This window comes from Rattus norvegicus, chromosome 19, assembly GCF_036323735.1.
Source record: "Rattus norvegicus strain BN/NHsdMcwi chromosome 19, GRCr8, whole genome shotgun sequence".
Taxonomy (NCBI): Eukaryota; Metazoa; Chordata; class Mammalia; order Rodentia; family Muridae; genus Rattus; species Rattus norvegicus.
The window spans coordinates 45,593,706-45,610,193 of record NC_086037.1 but is presented as its reverse complement, the minus strand read 5'-3'; the positions used below and the strand labels follow the sequence as shown (position 1 = coordinate 45,610,193).

The 16,488-nt window shown below is 46.5% G+C and overlaps 1 protein-coding gene and 1 long non-coding RNA gene across 4 annotated transcripts in view; one reads left to right on the top strand and one right to left on the bottom strand.

The window, feature by feature from the left end:
- Positions 1-1,283: 1,283 nt before the first annotated feature.
- The window catches only part of LOC102550010 (uncharacterized), a 54,627-nt gene continuing 39,422 nt past the window's right edge, over positions 1,284-16,488 (top strand). For both annotated transcript variants that reach the window (XR_010060196.1, XR_001842287.3), the window contains exons 1-2: positions 1,284-1,515; positions 4,800-4,923. This is a non-coding gene — a long non-coding RNA (uncharacterized LOC102550010). The remainder of the gene's footprint in view (positions 1,516-4,799; positions 4,924-16,488) is intronic.
- The window catches only part of C19h4orf51 (similar to human chromosome 4 open reading frame 51), a 35,530-nt gene continuing 20,439 nt past the window's right edge, over positions 1,398-16,488 (bottom strand). The window contains exons 3-6 of one of the 2 annotated variants that reach the window (NM_001025764.2): positions 11,291-11,352; positions 5,887-5,959; positions 5,011-5,084; positions 1,398-2,324 (exon numbers count right to left, since the gene is read on the bottom strand). In NM_001025764.2, the coding sequence (NP_001020935.1) occupies positions 2,217-2,324; positions 5,011-5,084; positions 5,887-5,959; positions 11,291-11,352 (317 nt within the window). In that variant the 3' untranslated portion in view covers positions 1,398-2,216. Of the gene's footprint in view, positions 2,325-5,007; positions 5,085-5,886; positions 5,960-11,290; positions 11,353-16,488 lie in introns of those variants that run through there. The other variant, XM_063278188.1, reaches the window with a different exon arrangement.

Below are 16,488 nucleotides of genomic sequence, written 5' to 3'. Positions count from 1 at the left end.
CCCACCCATCCCCTGAGCTAGTTGCCCCCTGACCGCTTAGGAATGGCACCCAGACTCCCCCACCCCCTTTCATCATGGCAAGCTTTTCCACTTTCTGCTCCCGGGAGCCACTTTACACCTCGCCCCCTTCCATTCAAGGCGCTTCCACCAACTTAGAGACTTAGAACTCCCAGGTCACCCCCTCAGCTCACCCCCCAAACACAGAGTTCTTGACACTTTAAAGCCCACAGGTTGTTCATCTCCTAAAGGCACCAGTGCGCAGTCTGCCGAGCCTGCCTCTTCCTGGAGAAAAGGTGGCATTTAGCCTAGGATGTGTTCTCCAAACCTCAGGGTAGCCCTGGCCCCATCACGTGGATCTACCCCTCAGGGAAAAGTTGCTGATCCTTTGGCTCCAGCCTGGGAAGCCTTTTTCCGCAGTGACCCATTTTACAAAGTGAGTCACAGGCTGCCTTGACCACCCTATCAGGGGAGGCCAAGGCTGCCATGTATGGTCTGTGTTCGGTGCCACCCACCTCTCATGTCACTCCTACTTTTTTGCCAGGACAGCCTGAGTCATAAAACTCAGCACATTCCTTAGGCCTTGGGTCGTCTTTCCTTGTTACTACTTTGCCTTTGTTTTACGGAGCACCTGGTTTCATTTTAAAATCCCAAATAAAATCCCCCGGCTGGGGTGGGGATGGGAAGAGAACGGAAAGAAAGCAAAGGAAAAGGGGAGAGGGAAACCTAGGCTGGAGGTGAAGACAGAGGAAAGGAAGACCCTGGGGAAAACAGGACTCCACACGTTAATTCCTTTTGACCAGAGTCCCTTCGATACCTACAAGTGCCGGTGGCTGGTCCCCTGCCACCCCTTCCCAAGACCCTTGTTTGTCCAGTCTCCTCAGTAAACAGACTGATCTTTGATAAACCCTAAGGGGCTTTCCAAGTACAGCACATGGTGATTCCTCAAATCGGCCTGTCTCCTTTATCTTGTGCTATAAACCCTAATTCACTGTGTGAGTCAGTATCTGTCCATAAGCTAACGTTTTTTCCTGTTGTCCCCCCCACCCCCATGGGGGTGGGGGAGTCAGGGAAGAAGGCAGACTCAGCCCTCCCGATGTGGCTGGTCACACTGAGTTTCTGTGGCCAGGTTATTTCTGTAAATTTTGTCTGTAAAGCTGTTGACATTGAGTTTTAGAATGGAAACGGAATTCTAACAAACTTTGGCTTGCATGCGACAAAAGCGGAACACTGGGGCACTAGAAGCCCCTTGCCGTGGGTAAGTGCATTCTTAGGAGTGGCCATGCGCAGTCACTAGGGTATGGCCCTTGAGTGCCAGCCTGGGAGTTTGCCCAAAGGTCCCTTCACTCTGCTTGCGCAGGGCCGACTGTTGGAGGCTCCCGGAGTGGCCCAGGGCTGCATTTTCAATGCATGATTCTGGCGACTTTAATGGAAACCACATGAAGAGTTCCCGGGAAGCAGACCAGATGGCTCCCAGCGAATGTATTTAGCCCAACCTGGAGCTAACGGAAAAACATAGTTAAGTGCTGGGTCGTGGGGGGAGGGGGCGGCTAGGGGACTAGGGTGCGACTTTTGTACTCTGTTCAAGGGGAGCCGTGGGTTGGGGTACAGGCTGGATCAGGGGCACCGAAGCTCCGGGTGGCAGAGGAATGACTGCCAGCAGGAGAAGGGCACTATTATTCCGTAGCTTGCTCCTTCTCTGCCAGGTCCCTTGGCGGCTTTCCGGCAGGGCAACCACAGGGCCGCGTGGGGACCCCGCTGGGGCAGACACAGTGGGAAGAAGGAGGCGCAGGTCCATGGGAGGAGGAGCCGCCAGCGAAGCCAGTTTTCCCTGAGTGGAGGGAAACCCTGCCTGCTGAGGAGGGCTTTCTATTCTGGGCCATAGCTCAGGGAGAAACAGAAAAGTCTTTCTCTGGGGTAAAGGACAGGCTGTATAACTCTGGAGCCCACCGTAATTTGTGAGGTTCTTACAGCAGAATGTGAGCCTGGGCACTTATTGTAAAGGAACATTAATCATGTTTGTGACAAATTCCCTTCCCCATCAACGTACACGCCACGCACATGCACAGCGCACAGAGACACAAGGAGGGATGAAGCCCGGGGAAGTTTGAAGCAAGGTGTTCCCTATGTGCATACCATACCAAGGCCTCCTTGGAACTCCTGTCTCAATGGGTTAACACAGAAGTTAGGGCCCTCGGTTTGTGACTTCTTTCTCGAAATTACTTGAATTTCCGCCTGGAGCTTCCACTGGTAACGGAGGAGAATCGATCCGTGTCTGAATCATCTGAGGAGCCTAACTTGTTTTCATAATCCCATTGTCGCTGAAGCTGGAGGGGGAAAAATGGTCCGATTGTCAACACTCGCTCATCCACAAAGGTCACCGTTCCCACAAAAATGGGAATTAAATTGTGTCTTTCAAACCAGACATCATTCACGAGCAGGGGCTGGCATCACTTCTGCATTTTCTTCCAGCTTACATAAAGTAAAAATAATGCCTTTCTGTTGCCTGAATTGCACCTCAGTCAGGAAGGACAGATCAATAAGCAAGACGGATTTAAAAAGGCAGGAATTCTAAGAATCACTGAAGACTTGGTCTCTTGCCTACCGCCCTTTCCTCATCCTTCACTAGTAAGAGCTGTTGCTGCTCATTCCCCACGTCTAACCAGTCAGGCAGTCCTGGGTGTGAATTCTCTGCTTTTCAAGTCCTACATCATGACCTTCTTCAAGTCAGGTCCCAAGAATTCAAGGAGAGTTCCCAATGGAGCTAGTCACCACGCAAATGTTTTTAAATGGAAACATTTTGGCAAGCTGGCCAAATGGACAATTCTGAATCTGGGAGCTTTCCCATCTTCCCCTAAAATTTCAGTACCTGTTTTAAAATGTTTTAAATGTGGGGATGGGGGCACAGCTGCTCCTCCAGAGGGCCCAGGTTCAATTCCCAGCACCCACACAGTGACTCATATCCATCTGTAACTACAGTTCCAGGGGACTGGAGCCTTCTGCCTGGGAGGGCATCGGGTACACACGCAGTGCACAAACATACATACACATATAGAAAATGAAAATATTAAACTTTGCTTTACTCATAAAAGCCATGGTTTGGTTTTGGACAGGATGATGCCTCAACATTACTCAGATAACTCCCCCATATATATTGAATGTGACAGGGAAAGGGGAGGGGGATGGGGGAATGGCTTGGGACTGTTAGTACATCACCAAAGAAATATATGAAAATGGATTTAGGGGAGGGGTCAGGAGAGGACATGTCCCTCAGCACAGCTCTCACACTGATTGGCAATGAAATTGCTTGGCACCAGTGCAGCTCTGCACGGCAAGAGCGAATTATTTAATTGTAGTTAATCATTCCCTCAGACAACTCCCAGGAGGAAGCTGTGACCAACACTCTTTCAGGAATTCATCCTTCCTTTCCCAGAAGTGAGCACACACACCCCACCCCGGGGAAGCAGGTCCCTGACTGAATGCACAGAACTTTCAGTAGACTCCCCTAACCCCAGCTTCTAGGTCCCCAGCATCTCCCTGAAGCACTGCCTTTCAGGGCAGGGGCATTCCCTAGATGCTAATGCAGATGTTTCATTCTGGGAGGCGATCCTTAAAATAGGCCTAGCTGTCTGGGGCCCAAGGAAAGCCGTCCAACCCTGCCCTGCTAGCTAAGTTTGCCAGGTTCCGTTGGTGCCCTAGACCAGCCTTTTCAAGGGGACATGTGTGTATAATTGGTATTCTCATGACAATCCCAGGTGCTACTTGAATGACATTAAAAAATAAATTTACTGACCTCGTTATTTTTCTCTCCCTAACGCATGTAACTAACATACCAAACTCATGACATCACACATTCAATTACTAAGCATAAAGCTGAGCTGTTTAAATTCAACTTAAAGAGAGGCTCTAATAAAAACTGTGGGATAGCAAAAAAAAAACCTATTGTTTTATTTTATAATAAATGAAGTTAGTAGGGCACATAGAAGAAACTGTTTCATTTCTTTTTAACTTCTACTCCAAGACTCCCTGCCAGAGAAAATTTTTGAGTGAGAGCCTCTGTGTGTGTGTGTGTGTGTGTGTGTGTGTGTGTGTGTGTGTGTGTCTGCATGTGTTCTTATATGTGCATGTTCATGTGTATGTGCATGGTCATGTGTGTGTGCTCATACATGTTTGTGTATGATTGTGTATTCATGTGTGTTTGTGTGGGTTAACATTTGCTCCTGTGTGTGCCTCTGTGCACATGTGTGTGCGCATGCCTGTGTGTGTGCCTGCCTCTGAGAGTTTGCATGCCTATGTGTGTATGTGCCTTGAGTGTGTGAATATGTATGCATGTGCTTGTAGAGATCAGAAAACAACCTCAACTCTTGACTGTCAGTTGCCATCCACCTCATTCCTTAAGACAAGGTCCCTCACCAGCCTGGTGTTTGTACAGTAGGTGAGTGAGGTTGGGTGGCCAGTGAGTCTCAGGGATCCCTGTGCCTGCCTCTGCTTCCTCAGCACACGGAATCCTGAGCTGGTCCTGCCACAGACAGCTTTTGTCTGGGGGTTGACCTCAGGTTGCTGGTGCTTCCAAGACAAGGCCCCTCCTGATAGAGCTCTAAGGCATAAAGGAGACCTGTTCTAACATCCTGTTTAAAAGTACTGGGATTTGAGAAGATCTGACCAGGCCAGTAAGAGTCCTGGTCAGGGGAGGCCATATCAGGGAGAGTGGGGACAATAGACACTGGGACACTCAGCACTCAGGGTGAGTCCCCAGCAATGCAGGATAATCTGAGAACTTAATGTATCATCTATCACAACAGGCCGATCCCAAGAGCTCCCTGACCCTGTGACAGGGCAGGTCTGTACCTGAAGTGTCCAGAGGCCTCGAATCAGAACAGCCCGCCTTTCAGCAGATTATGAAGGAAGAGGCATTTTTATGCAGAGGTAAGCACCCTACACCTCAGTACGTGCACCCTGCAGATATCCCCGAGCCCAGCCAGTACCAAAGGGCAAACGGAACAAGTTTCTTACTTGTCTCAGTAGTTTCCTCCCTCTGTTCCTGTAACTCATGAGGAGCTCAAAGCCTGGCCTTTTGGGCTTTGAACCTAGAGTGAAGAAGATGACACATTCAGTGCTGAGAGCTGTAGATAGAGCCAAGTCTGCACGCATAGGAATGGACCCAACCGCCGTTTGATTTTCTCTACCGAGGGCTGAACCCGAAGTCTTGCACATGAGCTACATCCCCAAAACTCTAAACTTCTTTCTTTCTAGTTTTGATGGTGGTCTGATTTTTATTTTTTTGAGACAGGGTTTCAAATAGCCTTGAACTTCTGTCCTGATTCCCCTTGCCTCAGTCTCCCAAGAGCCAGGGTTACAGGTATTAGCCACACTCTATGCACCTCTCTCCTCTTCTTCCCCTCCCCTCCCCACCCCTCCCCACCCATCCCCTGTGTCTCTCTTTGAGATAGTTTCTTACTGTGTAGCCCTCCTGGCCTGGAACTGATTACATAGACCAGCCTGGCCTTAAACTCACAGAGATTGGCTAGCTTCTGCCTCCTGAGTGCTACGATTAAAGGTGGGCCAAGGCTTCACTTAAAATTCACTGACATCCTGAAGCACTTTTCAAATCAGGAGTTCCAAACTCCCTCAGTCTCCCCGCAACTGCAGCAGTAGCCGTCCCCACAATGCTTATTCCCAGAGCAGCTGGAAGGCAAGTGTGTTAGCTGCCTGTTCTAACCCTGTCATGAGCAATCCTACTTTCTCTGCTAAGACTCATAAAATGAAGTGGCAATGCGGGTGTCAGCAGAGGGAGTCATTAAATGGCCTCTGACCCTGGAAAGCACGAAAGCAGGAGGAGGAGGGAACCGTCAAAATAAAAACTGCAAGTGGATAAGAGCAGCAACCTACTGGGGGACAGGTGGCGTGGTCTATAAGCTAGACATGTTGGACGAGAGGTTCCAGAACTCCAACTCTGATGTGCCTGGAGAAGAGAGAATTAGGAATTAATACCAAGCAAGCCAGGTCCAAGGGTGCATAGCTAAGATTGCAGCGCTGGGAAGGCTGAGAGAGGAAGATCCTGAATTTGAGACCAGCCTGAGCTACATAGCAATGCTATGTCTCAGAACAAACAACAGAACCCAGAACTGGCTGAGAAGATGGGTCTCTGTGTGAAGTGCTCTGGCTACAGCAGCCACATGGAAACTGTAAAACACAAAATGCCACCACCACCATCATCAACAACAAAAACACAGAGGGCTGTCTATAATCGTGGTGCTGGGGATGGGGCAGAGAGTGGGGGAGGAGAACAGACAGAGTTCATGAGCCAACCAGTCTAGCCAATCAGTGAGCTCTGAGTTAGGTGAGCAACAGTAAAGTGAAGAAGAATAGAAAAGATGGCAATGTCAGTCTCTGGCCTCTACACACACATGTGCACCTGTACACACTCCCATACCATACACGCATGTGCACCTGTACACACTCCCATTCCATACACGCATGTGCACCTGTACACACTCCTATACCATACACGCATGTGCACCTGTAACTCCCATACCAGACATACATGTGCACTTGTACTACTATGCATGTATGCCCTCTGTACACACACTTCACCATACACACATTCAACAACAACAAAACTGTCTCACAAGAACAAACAAGTAACAAAATTCCTTTATCACTTGTTTTCTTATCCTTATTCGAATGACATTTCGATACTGCGATCAAAACCCACTCTACCAGGCAATAATAGTAAAATGAAAAGACAAAACTAGGGAAGTGCTTATATTGAAGTTAAGCAAAGAAGTCCAATCCCAAACGTAAATAGTTTATAAAAATCCTAAAAGATCTATCCCAACGGAAACATGAGCAGAGGCACAGTCACACTCATGGATATTTATGACTTCACCTACGTGACGAATCTGTGTGCAGCCCCGAGGTTAATACAGCCCTTTTGAGGTCACTGAGCAGCACGCACAGAATGGGGAGAAGGGGAATCGCCTGTCATGTGCACTCGTGCCGGGGTCGAGCACAGCAAGCATGGCCTTGTGTGTTCTCTCGTGGGTAATTAACTGTCCCTTTGGTGGTCTCCTGAGAACTCCATTTTCTGTTTTTTAATGTTTTTTCCTTAGAGATTTTGCTGTTTAACGTAGTCCTGCCCATCATGCTGAAGTGCAGTGTAGGTCCATAAGCACACGCAGACAATGGTGTGCCTCACAGGGAGGAGAGCTGCGCTAAGCTCTCCGCCAGTGCCACTGGCTCAAGTTCAATGCTAGTGAGTCTACACGTGTTAGAGAGAGAGCCTTGGGACAGAAGCACACGCGTAAACACTACTGTGCTGATATTTCTGATATTTTCTTTGCAAGTGTTTTATAATACATCTTATTTTTTAAAATAAAAACAAATATAAAAAGTTACAGGTTGATAAGTTGACAAAAGCATTGTGACTAGAGAACCCACACTTTACCTCTCCCGCAGGAGCAATGGTTTGATTTGCTGTCCATTCAACTCTGCTTTAAAACTGGCGGGTACAGATGAGAATCAACAACTCTTAATAAAACATCCACAAAACTAACAAGCATGAGGAAAAATATCAAAGAAAATTAAAGAGAGTACAAGTACCTCCAGCTATCATATTGGAAAACATTAAGGTTATAAAACATTATGTACCCCAGGCTAGCCTTGAACTTGTGACCCTCCTGACTTAGAATCCCTTGAGTGCTGGGATCATAGCATGTGCCACTAAGCCTGGTTTGAAGCAGGTCTGAGAACACAGGAAAAGAAACACTGAGGATAATTCCAGGGAAGGAATTTAGCTGTGAAAAAATTAAGCTTAATTTCCAACCCAAGAATTTCACTTCTGAGAATGCACTAAGGTAAATTTACTGTTGCATAAATGCATTTTCAACTTTTAGTTTTCATAAAAGTTTATAATAATTATAAATATAAACCCCTTAAATATCTACCAAGTAAAAACCATAAGAAAAAAATGAAAAAATGCTACATGCCTGCAGATATGGAATATTTTAAAATTGTGATATAACCAGTCAGAGGGATGTGTCCATTACCCAAAGTAACATTATGTTTGTTAACCATGAAAGGTGCCCATAAAAATATTGATATGTAAAGACAGATTAAAGAGGTTAAGATCCAGTATAATCTGGTCAACATACTAGGCACACATGTATGTACAAACATACTGATTTTCGGAAGAAGTGTAACTAAAAAGTATTTTTGGCTACCTCAGAGAAAGACAAAGAATTTCCCATTGTCTTAGGGTTTCCTTTGCTGTGAAGAGACAACTCTTATAAAGGCAAATATTTAATTGAGGCTGGCTCACAGGTTCAGTCCATAATCATCAAGCAGGAAGCACGGCAGCACGCAAGCAGACATGGTGCTGGAGAAAGAGCTGAGAGTTCTGCATCTTGATCTGAAGGCAACCAGAAAACTCTGGCTTCCAGGCAGCTAGCAGGAGGGTTTCAAAGCTCACCCCCACAGTGACACACTTCCTCCAACAAGGCCATGCCTCCTAATAGCGCCACTCCCTGAGCCAAGCAAATTCAAACCACCACATTCCACTCCCAGGCTCCCATAGGTTTGTTCAAACACATGAGTTTATGGGGCCATACCTAGCTATGGCATAATGCAAAGATACATTTAGTTCAACTTTAAAAGTCCCCGTAGTATATAGCAGTCTCAACAGTGTTAGAATTCCAAACTTTAAAGTCGCTGCTGAGATTCATCCGGTCACTTAACTGCCACAAGTCAGGTCACACACCTCCAATATCACCGGGATTCATATTAACATTCCAAAATGTCATAGTGAGAAATGCTGGACCAAAGCAAGTCCAAAAACCAACTGGCCAAACTGCAAACTCCATGTCTGAGGTCAAGGCACTCTTCAGATCTCCAACTCTTTTCATCTGTGTTGACTGCAGCACAAAGCTCTTTGACTGGTTCCACTCCCTGTTAGCAGTTTTCCTCCCAAGCATCCCACAGCTCTGACATCTCACACATCTTGGGGTTTCCAAGGCAACTTCAATGTTATAGCCTTTTGTTCCAATGTCTGGGATACACACACGATCTTCTGGGTTCCTCCAAAGGGCTTGGTTCACTTCTCCAGTTCTGCCCTCTGTTGCTCTCCAGGGTCTAGTTGACTCCACTCCACTGCTGCCGTTCTTGGTGATCATCTCATGGCATTGTCATTTTTAATTTGCTGGAGTTTTCCACTGCAACTGGGCTTCACCAATAGCCTCTCATAGGCTCTCTTCATGGTGCCAAGCCTCAACTTCTTTGCATGATCCCTTCAGTCCTGGGCCATTGACTGCAACTGAGGTTGTACCTTCATCAATGGCTTTCCATGGCCTCCCACAGTGCCAATCTTCAGCTGTTCTCCATGACCCTTTCATGCCTTCAAAACCAGTACCACCTTTGTTACTCTTACACATAACCAAGTTCAACTGTACCACAAGGTATATCTTGGCTATCTCCGGAACACAGCTTCTTTGTGCTTTCAGAAAACACTTTCCAGGAGATTTTACCTCAGTGACGCTGTTCTCTTCTTAATCACCACTAATTTCTTACCTCCAGCTCTCAGCGTCAATTGTCCCAGTAGTCCCTTCTATTTTTGACTCTAAAGCCAGAGCCACATGGCTGAAGCTGCTGAGTTCCGTTGCTTGCTGGCGTGGGACATGGCTCCCTTGTTCTATTACATTATCATCAGCTTTCTCTTTTCCAACTCCATCACTGACTAAATCCCGAGACTTGCTCTATAGATTGACCTTGAGCTCATAGATCTGCCTGGCTCAGTCTCCTGAATGCTGGGATTAGAGATGTGTACCCCCAGGCCTGAACTTACTTCTTACTTTACCTGGAACTTGCTCCGTATAAGACTGGCCTGGAACTCAGAGATCTGTTTGTCTCTGTCTCCTGGGACTAAAGGTGAGTAGCACCATGCCTGGACCTATGCTTCTCACTACAGTTCTTAATCAAATTGAAAACAGAGTACCCATCACAATCCATCCCTTGTCAATTTGACACGTAATCATATCTCCTTACGTCCAAATGAAAACCACAACCAGGTCACAATATGCCTAACATGATACCAGCTCTTCACACAACTACAAATGCTTAAGTTTAGCTTGGACACTTGCCCTAAGGTCACCATTCTCTTAGTTCCATTTAATATCCTTGAACATGGGATTTAGCTTCATTCCACTTCCAAGTGCCCCTCTATTCTCTGAGCCGTACATTTTGTATTTTTCCTTTCTAAGCTTACTCTGCCTGATAAAAATGTTCTTCGCGAGAGTAATCTGGAGGACAAAGTCTATGCTGGACTTTTTTTGAGACCGTATCAATGCAGTTAATATTTTTATCTTAGCTTCAGGAAGACTCTTTGGACAAGGACAAAAAGCACCCACATTCTTCACCCAAACATCTTAAGAACGAGCTCCAGAGTTCAACTCACCCTCAGCACCGATCTCTTCCATATTCCTACTAGGATGGCCCGTTCAGTCACACAGATTGTCAGGCCTATCACAGCAATACCCCAGTCCCTGATACCAACTTCTGCCTTCGTTAGGTTTCCATTGCTATGACACCATGACCAAGGCAAGTCAGGCAAACATTTATTTGGGGCTGGCTCACAGGTTCAGAGGTTCAGTCCATTATCATCAAGGCGGAAGCATGGCAGCATCCAGACAGACATGGTACTGAAGGAGGAGCTGAGAGTTCTGCTTTAGACTGGTTTCCAGGCAGTTAGGAGAGTGTCTCAAAGCCCTCCCCAACAGTGACACACTTCTTCCAACAAAACCATACCTCCTCCATGGCCACACTTACTCCAACAAGGCCACACCTCCTAATAGTGCAACTCCCTATAGGCCAAGCATTCAAAACACATGAGTCTATGGGGGCCAAACCTATTCAAACCACCACAGTCCATCCCTTGTCTCCCATAGGCTCGCTCAGTCCAAGTTCAAAAGCTCCCATAGTCTCAAACAATCTTAAACCTGCACAAAAGTCCAAAGTTCACAGTCTCTTCACTGTTTGGGAATTTATAATCAGAGACAAGTTTATGTGTGATTATTGCCATCCATGGAAAAGAGACGAAGTGAGGTTAGTGATTAAAGTCTCAGCCTGGCCAGTTGCTCACAGTTGGTGACCTTGGCTACCTGTGTATCTGCTGACAGGAAGATACACACATAATACACAGAAATGGCTGGCAAATATTCATTTTCAGAGCTCTTCCCCTTTGTTTGCCTTGTTATGAATAACGTGCACTATTCAAAGATCCTTAGGAAGAATTAAAACATACCACTTTGTGCTTGATGTTCAGTGTGCTGTCCTGGGAGGGGCTTGTTATATCAGGGAGTCTGCCTGTGTGCAGAAGAAAAGGGGGATCAGGATGGAAATCTTTTAAGTTATATAACTACTCCCACCCTACACAAGCAGCCTTTGTTTCCCATCAACCCTTGACCAACAGATTAATAAGAGGCAAAATTGTGGCTGGCATTAAACTGACAGCAATTCAGGAGCTTTGAGGAGGGACAGGTACTTTCATGTCTGGGGCAGTCTTCTGGGGCACTGCATCGACATTTCCTCCTCACAGAATCAGAAGGACCATGGGACTATGCCTATATGTCAAGATAGCACTGTCCCTGAACCTTCCGAGATGTTCGGCTGTATCTTACAGTTTCCACACTCTGCACTGACCCGCTTTACCATACAGTTGAGTGGTTTTCAGCAAGCATCCTGAATTATACAGCCATCAACCATGGTTATAATTCACAGAATGCCTTGTTTTCTTCAGACGCTGTGAAGGGAACCGTGGGCGCTCATCTTCTGAAATATGCTTGGCTTCTCATTTTTCCTTGCAAGTTCACAGTTGACAAAAGAGTGCATCTTGACCTTAGCTTTTTAATTAAAGATGTTTACTGTTACCCTAATTACTACCCTCTGCCCACCTCCGTGCTTCCTAGGTGTAAGTGGGAGATGTGCTGTTGATGAGACTACCTCCATAGCCTCCAACACACTCTACCTTCCAAAGCTGGGTCCTTAGCTCCTGTGCCACCCTCAACATCACACACACTGCAGATTGTCAAGAAGGCGGGTGTAGACTCATAAGCCTCTGGCATGGCTGTGTTGGAGAATCTCCAGTTTGGAAGGATTTTCTGAGTCATCTATGCTAGTCATTTAGTCTACCTACTGGGGTCTGACATGATACGAGTGCCATTTGATGTCTGTCAGTTTCCACTAGGCAGGTTGTTCATTACCCCCCTACCCAAAAGTGCTGTCTGTCCATTTGGGAGTACTGTGTATAGTGTATGTTCCCGGAGGAGGGAAATATAAATGGAACATCAACAATGCGTTAATATTCAACCTGTTCTCCATGAACACCCTGTAAGGACACAAAATGGTTGCCATTAGGGAGTTAAAAGTCCTTCTGAAGGTTTTTCTGTAGACCAGAGTTTTCATCAGGTTTTTCAAAGTGTCTCAAAACCACTAGGCATCACTGTCTTAGACTTAGACATTTGTTAGCCATCAGGGTAGATGGCAGATTTCTGAGAGTTGGGCATTCAGTAGTGTGTATTTGAGGTACACACTGTTCTATGGTTGGTAAAGTTTTGGGGTATGATAATACCATGATTACACACGAAAGCACATGTTCCTCCCAATATGTAAAGTGTAATTAAAATACAGATTTTAGAAATTCTGGAAAAGCAGAATGTAAACAGTTATAAAATTCATCGGAGAGTTCTAGAATTGATTGTCATCTTCTCTCAACTCTTTTTTTTTTTTTTTTGGTTCTTTTTTTCGGAGCTGGGGACCGAACCCAGGGCCTTGCGCTTCCTAGGTAAGCGCTCTACCACTGAGCTAAATCCCCAGCCCCTTCTCTCAACTCTTTATTATGTTGTGAATAAAAGATTCATTTATCTGCCTTAATAATGACAAGAGAACTATTGCCATGTTTTAAAGGTGCTAACGTCAGCCACAAAAAAATTTAGGAGAGCCAGGCATGAACATTCCCAAAATGTTTTTGAGCTATAATTAAAGACAGACCCAAGAGCAGTGCGTTATCTTTCTTGTCTCCAGCCCTTATCTGGGGCAGACCTCTGGTCGGCTCACACAGCCCACCAAGTCACTGCTGCGTCCACAAGAGAGTGCTTTACACTCACGGCAGAATCGATGGCAGCCACCCCTAGGCTATGTGTGCTTCAACTGGAAAGTGTACACAGTCACAGATGGCATCTTGTGACCTTCTTAATAACAGGCTTGGCTGCCAGACTCTCTTGTGTCCAGGCTCTGTGGGGATTTGGAAACCGTTGTCATACACTTGAATGTTTTCCGGCAAACACATTTAACTATTCAATAGTCTGTTTCCTAATTTGGACCAGGGAAATAGAAACAGAAACACAGAATTCCAAACACCTGGAAGGGACACAGCTGTTTGTCAGTCAGGAGGCCCACCCTGGTATTCTTCAGGGCCTGCTGGCAAGGGTCTGCCCTAGCTGTCATCATCAGCACGGTGGGGACCTCAGTTCTGGGCCAAGATCCTATCACTCTGCCCAGATTTATTGTTGACCAGTGCTATTTTTTTTCTCTTTCCCTGTAGTTTAAAAGAAATGTAGGCTTTTCTCACAATAACGCATGCAAATTAGTCAGAAAACAATGAATTCCTAGTGCTAGAAACTCACTGTGGTCTGCTAGATCACACCCAAGTCAACGTGGAAGCCCCGAGGCCAGTTCAAGTCATTTGTTCTGTGCCTTGCACATCCTGGGTAGTCAGGTTCACAGTGGGATGAGACCGGAGGGTGAGGGAGTGTTAGGAGAAGAGAGGGCTGGGAGCACCTCAGCCTGTTTGCCAACCCCACAATACAGCTTGTCCTGTGAGTACTGACAAGCAAACAAGGACGGCCCCGGGAGAAACAGTGCAGGCTCCCCTGAAAAGCTCAGTGGGAAACTCTTTCTCCCCTCTCCCTGACAGACCTGTAGGGGCTTGTATCAGATGGGAAGTGCCGAACTCTGACCCTGCCAGATAAGGTTTCAGGGAAGACTGTTGGAGGAAGGGCAGGCCCACTCTCAGTGGGTATAGAGTGAGTGAAGAGTGGCCCGTGGGCAGAAATAACACGTTGAAGGCTGATGGGTAGACTGCTGTGTGCAATCGTGGAGAAGAGCCAGGTCTCCTTTGTAGGATCGATGGGTAGACCTCAGATCTCTTCCAGTGCTGTCCCTGGGTAGAGCCTAGGGTTGTGAGAGCCTTCCTCTCAGCCCATTTCAGATGTCAGGGCAGAAGGAGACCTTGAATAGAAACCCAGATACCTGTGCAGGGTAAGAAGGATGTCTGGGAGGGAGACCCAGTTAGAAAACTTGGTCCAAAGCCTCTCTCTCTGAGGATGCCCTGATTCATTGGCTGCAGCCTTTACCTAGGTGCCCCAACCTTAGGAGCAAAAGCTCTGGAAATGGCTGGTAACAGTACAAGCAAACATACCAAGGCTTATTGACAGTAAAAGCAATAGCTCTCGGGAGCCATGAGACGCCCACCTTGGTGAGAAATGAAAGGTCTTTCCTACACCTTGGGCCCCACCAGCCCTCACAGAGCCAGCAATCTACCTCTCCCTTTCCTCCTCAGGCCAGATCACACCATCACTTTTCTCCTAGAAATGTGAATGTTTCACGTTCTTCTGTCTGGTGAATTCATTACTTTTCTGTTGCTGTAATAAAAATACTATATCCCAAGCAACGGAAGGAAGAAAGCTCATTTTGGTTTGCAGTTCAAGAGGGACGAGCCCTTAATAGCAGGGGAGGGGTGGGTGGTCTTCTAGGAGGGCAGGACTTGGCTGGTTACATTGTTACACATACACAGGAAACAGAGACATGAGGTAGGCAGTGCAGTGAGGCCTTTCACCCTCCAGTGATATACTTGGTCCAGTCAGGCTGCACCTCCTACAGGTGCTACCAACTGTGGATGGACCAAGTATCCTGATACGCAAGCCTATGGGAAAAATTTCTCATTCAAACCATCATACTGGGCTGTCGTCCCCATGTGCTCATTGGCAAGACCGAAAAATAAATAAATAAATAAATAAATAAATAAATAAATAATAAATAAATAAATAAATAAATAAATAACCAACCCAGCAGGACAGACGCTGAGTCCCAAAGCTCTGTGTTTGTTATATGGGACATCAGTTTCAAAGGGCTTAGGTTCCTTCTCCCTTCTAGCTTGCTAGCTTCTCTAGTTGTGACACATCTCCTCTCTCTCTCTCTCTCTCTCTCTCTCTCTCTCTCTCTCTCTCTCGTTCTACTCCCTCTGTGCAGTACTTCTTGGCAGACATCTCGTGGATCTGGCGTCTCAAGCGTCTTGGCATATCCCCCACCACCCAGGCTTCTCTTTCACAGCCTCACACTGTGGCCCCTTAGGGCCTCCTTCCCTCTGAGCCACTCTGACCCTGGCACATGTTGCCTCACTTTAGGGTCTCTCTAAAACTATACAGAAAGAATCCATAACCTCTTCAATCTTTCATCTTCTTGTCTCTCCAAACCAATACCACGTGGAAGGCTCTTCCCTTCAGCTGCCAGCTGGGAACGGGCTCTTCTCCATGTGAACAGTACTGTGTGCGTTTGCTTCCTAGGACTGTCCCCAGCACACATAGTTTGACTTGTCCTTTCAGTAACTGGAGTTTTAACTGCACAGAATTTTGTCCTGAGGACACTTTTCCTGTCATTCTAAGGCAAGGCTGAAGGCTTTTCTTGAAGTGCTGCTCTCCTCAACAACCATAGCCTCTTCTTTTGCACCTGACTTTGCTGGAGTCATCATGGTTCTGGAGTGTTCTTTCCTCTCCAAAGCGCACATTTTCATCTCTTCCTGCCAGACCTCTAGGAGAGGAGTCAGTAACTGCAGTTCCACAGACTTAGTTATGCTGTCCGGAAGCTTCTTTCACCAAAGTCTGCTAGCTCTTCTTTTAGCTTCAGGCAAGTTCTTAGAACACGGGCAGAATGCAGTTGACTTTGTTGCCAGATAATTGCATCTATGTATAGCGCTGTTAATAGAGTTCTTGTTCCCCTCTGAGGCTCCGTGTGGGGCCTTCCTACCCACACTGCTCTCAGTACCGCTCTTCAGCACCCCACTGTATGGCCCATTGGATGCTGCTTACAGCATTCCACAGATTTTCCAGTCCCAGGTTCCAAAGTCTTCCACATTTCTCAAACAACAACAACAACAACAACAACAACAAAATAGTGTCAAATTCTTCAGAGCAACAACCCAGTTTTAGTACCAACTCTTTATTCAAACCATATGTACATATGTTGCATATCTGGGCTGTGCCCAGCTTCAGTCCACTAAGAACCTAGAACCAAAACTGGGTAAGTACTGTGGGATGTGCTGCTCAGTCGTTGCATTTACAGTGTTGCCCCTCTAGTGGCCACTACACAGGTGGTAAAGGCTGTCATCTGAAGCACATAGCTGTAGAATATATTTGCCTCTATCAAATATATTCTAATTTTTAAAAT